This window comes from Mycothermus thermophilus, assembly GCF_041956435.1.
Source record: "Mycothermus thermophilus strain CBS 625.91 unplaced genomic scaffold VTJ04scaffold_1, whole genome shotgun sequence".
NCBI lineage: Eukaryota > Fungi > Ascomycota > Sordariomycetes > Sordariales > Chaetomiaceae > Mycothermus > Mycothermus thermophilus.
The window spans coordinates 3,518,686-3,523,121 of NW_027191427.1; the positions used below are offsets into that span (position 1 = coordinate 3,518,686).

Below are 4,436 nucleotides of genomic sequence, written 5' to 3' on the forward strand. Positions count from 1 at the left end.
CCACCCCAACACACTTACAACTATGCACAACCTTGCATCAACATACATCCAGCAAGGGCGATTCAAAGAGGCCGAGGAACTCGAGGTACAGGTGTTGGAGGCCCAGAAGGAAGTTCTTGGGCACAACCACCCCGATACACTTACAACTATGCACTACCTCGCCTATACTTGGAAACATCTGGGCCGGCACAGCGAAGCCATCGCCCTTATGGAAGAATGTATCCAGGGTCGACGGCGAGTGCTTGGAGAAGATCATCCACATACTCAGAGCTCCGTGGGGTGGCTTAGTTTGTGGAGAAGTGAGGGGAGCCCTGGGGATGAGGAGGGGTTCAAGAGGTGATGAGCGACGCTGGCTGAGATGCCGGGTTGACGGGACAGTCAGAGAATTGTGAGGTGGGGAAGGGGGAATGGGTGAGGAAGGCGGATGGGTTGGGGGCTGGCTGGGGAGAGACGAGGAAGCAGGGTTATGAGACTCTTTGTTGCGGCGTTTCTCTTGTTCTGTGTTTTTGTTCTTATAGTTTAGTGTCTGTTTCGTTTGTTGGGAGGTGGTTTTCTTGTTTTATTGTGATGTCGGGATTGCATGTTGTTCTTGGTATTCTCAGCAAGTCTCTTTTTCTTTCGCAGGGTATTTAGCAGTTTTATTATTTTGAGTTCTGTCTTGAGCCAGATAGGCCATATTGTTAGATCCACAATAAATACAAATCTAAGTACTGTGGTTCCTAGTTAGAGGTTTTGGGAGGAAAACGTACCTGAATTGAGTCTGAGCTGTCCGCATTCTCCTCCTATAAGCCTCTATATTGGTTTCCTTGTTCCAAGAGCCACAGCCAAATCTCCTGGTTATAACGATGAACAGCCTTCTTTCTTCAGATTCAGAGGAAAGCCTCCGTGAAGGCCCGGGCCTTGAAGTGTTCGATGGGTGGGAAAGACATGTTCGTGTTCATGTGGGTGCGTGTGCGGGGCTGCGCCGGCAAAACTCCCAGCAGCAACAACAGCGGGTGTGTGTGTGTGTGGGTTGGTGGCTGGGTGTGGGCGAGTTCTTGGGTGAGTACCTCCCCTAGGTAAACTATGCAGTAGCAGATAGATGGAGTGAAAGTGGTTAAATCTTGGGCTTAACGCGGGCGGTTTCTGTGGGGAGAGGCGGGCGCGCAGGTTGGGAGAGACACCTAGGGAAAATCTATGCGTACTAGACATCTATAGATCTATAGGGAGTGTTAAGTTCCTCCAGATCCAGCCCATGAACGTGGACGGCAAAGGCAGACACTCAAGGCAAATCCTCTCTGTAAAGCCGGAAGTTAAGTCATAGACAAACTTGCCCTAACCCCCTTTGTATGGAGGGGCGAACTTAGAGCGCTTAGACGAAGCGTGGGGATTGAGGCGTAAGGGAGTAGTTTCTCTAATATTACGTGTGACATAGTCAGAGCCCAGACCTGAACGATGGCATATGCAGAATGAAGTGAAGGAAGCGGTTGAATTCTTCTGAGAAACTATCTGAGTCCCAGAGAGCCCGGAAGCCCTGAATATATACACAGAGAGGGGTGGCCCAGGTGGGCCATCTGGGCCGCCAGAGATGGAGGCTGAGAACTGAGGCTGGCTGACTAAGCCAGACTCAGGCCCAAACCGGCCATATCCTGTCATATTACGAGACTAATTACTATCCCAAGCAGTCTAACACTATAAAGGGAACAACAGGTTATATAACCTTCAACTGTAGTTGGGCTTACCTGTACTTAATCTCTAATAAGAAGAGTATTAGTGTATATCTATTGAATTCTTAAGAAGTATAAGCTATTTAAAGGATTCATTCAGACGCTAGGTATCCTTAGAAGAGATAGGTTATATAGAAGAACTACGTTACACGCAACAATCCGACATCTATATTAGTAGAACTTACGGATACTACGCAGCTTCTTTAAGTATTTTTGTAGACTCTTTATAACATTAGGGATGTAAGGCTGCGGGTAAGACAGAAATCTAGAAGTTGAAAGCATAGAACCCTAAAAGGTCACACTTTAAACATCTCTCAATCTTCTCACCGTTTACCTAAAGCCGAATCTCTTTCAGTCGGAATTTGAACACCATCCGCCTGAAAAGTTCCAACTAACACCATAACCACAGAGCCCAAGGGTTCTTCCAATCAAGGAGACATCTAAAGCCTCTAAATGCTTCTTAGTACGAGATGCGACTCCTATAGCTCTTTCCATCTACATATACAACCGCGTCACAACGAAACAGCAGCAACAGTTATCAGAATAGTGAAGATGAAGACCAAGACGACCGCATCCACTCCGAGCTCATCACAGTATCACTACTCAACAAGCCTCCCTACACTACCCTCTCATACGTCTAAAGTAACCCAAACGATCCCCGGCGCCACATCCACGTCAATGGCCTGCAGTTCGCAACGCAACCTAACTTACATTCCGCCCTTAGGTACTTACGCCAATGCAGGATAGGGATCAAGGGACAGGAGGATGACTTGCATCAATGCTCTTGTCCAGGCGTAGATGATAGCTCGGAAGCGAGCATAGCCAGCCGTTTAAAAGGAAAGTCACTCTGGATCGACGCGATATACATCAACCTAAACGACATTCTCGAGCGCAACAGACAAGTCCTGCTTATAGAAGAGATTTACCGCAACAGGGTAGTTGCTTCATAGCTAGGTGATGCCTCGTACAAGCTTAAGGGCCTCCAGCTAGCTCGATAGTTTTTATGGTGGTGGAAGTGGTCTCGGAACGAGGCTCGGAGTCGGGTCATCAAGGAACGAGCGGAGGGCCCGGAGACAGAGCAATTATCACCCAACACGGAATTTCCGGAACCTGAGATACTGGGTCGCCAGATCGAGGCTTTCATCAACGCGACGCAGCATCTGTGGCTCGCAGAACGTGCGCCTATGTGGTTAGAGGATATGTTCAACTATGACTACTGGCGGCGAGTGTGGGAGATCTATGAAGTTGTGCTTGTATAGCCTTTTTCGCATATATACATATGCCGCGGCGAGTTTACTAATTAATTACTGATGGCGATTTCAGCGTGCTCTCCGAATGCGTCGACGTACTGTTTGGGGACTTGGCCAGCAATCCCCTCCGGAATCGCATTGAAAATCCCATTTTGGACATAGCTAGTACGGAGTTTTCCTTCTACGACAAGATGGCGGTATTTCGGAGTTTGTTGCTCGTCAAACGTTATTATCAGACCGAGATAGACATTTATTCTGTACGTCTCAAGAACACGTACTTCGAGCAATCCGCGCGATAATGTGTACGGCTTGCTTCATCTGATTGAGAGTCACGAAGATAACATCAATGCTCTCACCCCGGACTACCGATTACCGGTTCGTAAGGTCTACGTCGATTGGGCATTACGGACCACACGCTAACGTCGCAGCTTAGACCTATTACGCTACGCAGGAAGAGAAGTCTACCAGACACCTCGTCCTTTAAATACAGTCACTTGGTTGAGATAGACCCCGACATCCCATCATAGGTACCAGACCTATGCCGTTTCAAAAACGAGCGCAATGTCACTTGGTCCTTACACTCGAGTCATCCAAATCACACACCCGGTCACAGTCCAGATCCATTTCACAAGCAGAACGTGAGTTTTGCCTTCACCGTAACCCCAGAGGGCTTTCTACTCACCCCTGTCCGCCGGAGAGCCACCATCAAAAGGGTTGTCCAGATCCCTTCGCTGCGCTATAACGCACCGGACTGTTTCGCCTCTTACCTATCTCGATTCTACTTCCCCTATCTAGTATCCAGGGGGGTTACGGATATCCGGTAAGGGGAATACCACCTTTACAAACAGTAGTGCGATTGGTTTAGGGAAACCTTCTGCGCCAGATGGATCCTTCCAAGACCGACCCAGCCACCAGCAAGGAGATGCACCATTTAATAGCATTTGGGTTTCTCTGGTGGTTTATCCAGAATTTCTATATCTTACCGATCAGTGAAATGACAATTGACATGATACTCAGGAGCTGGAGATCAGAAGAGAAGAAAGCTAACATCGCGAAATGGGCCGCGTGCCAACTTGGCCTGGACTAGGAGAAGACCTTCCCCGTAACGTACAGGGAGGTCCTCTTCCTAGAGGCTAACGTAGCAACACTGATAGGTTGAAAACGCCTTATAAAGGCTAGACGGCGTATGGCTAGTTCGAGCGATTGTATGAGGAATTACTTGTATAAAATGGTGTTGAGGAGCATCGCTATTTTTAACAAAAGATAGGCATAGCGGACGAGCTATAGAACCGGTCGAGGTAGGCGACGAAGTCTACGAGGTCGAGCGCTGTAGAGATGGTCTACTTATATTTCGTACTCGAAAGGAAGGCTGCGCTAAGCCAGGACGGAAAACGGTTATTCTCTTATATCCTTATAAAGTTATAGGGGTTGGCGACAAGCTTGAAGATCGGCTGAATAACGGTAGGTTTGAAGAGTAATT

The 4,436-nt window shown here is 48.1% G+C and overlaps 1 protein-coding gene across 1 annotated transcript, besides 2 other annotated features; it reads left to right on the top strand.

The window, feature by feature from the left end:
* Positions 1 to 22: 22 nt before the first annotated feature.
* Positions 23 to 340, top strand: VTJ04DRAFT_1299 (uncharacterized protein; the record flags this gene model as incomplete). Its single annotated transcript, XM_069358971.1, has 1 exon — positions 23 to 340. The coding sequence occupies one exon, from the start codon at positions 23 to 25 to the stop codon at positions 338 to 340; it is 318 nt and encodes a 105-aa protein (XP_069223908.1).
* Positions 341 to 3,302: 2,962 nt separating this feature from the next.
* Positions 3,303 to 3,335: a sequence feature (Short protein (VTJ04DRAFT_1300, KAL2124935.1) was converted to a misc_feature.).
* A 54-nt stretch (positions 3,336 to 3,389) lies between these two features.
* Positions 3,390 to 3,440: a sequence feature (Short protein (VTJ04DRAFT_1300, KAL2124935.1) was converted to a misc_feature.).
* The last annotated feature ends 996 nt before the right edge of the window (positions 3,441 to 4,436 follow it).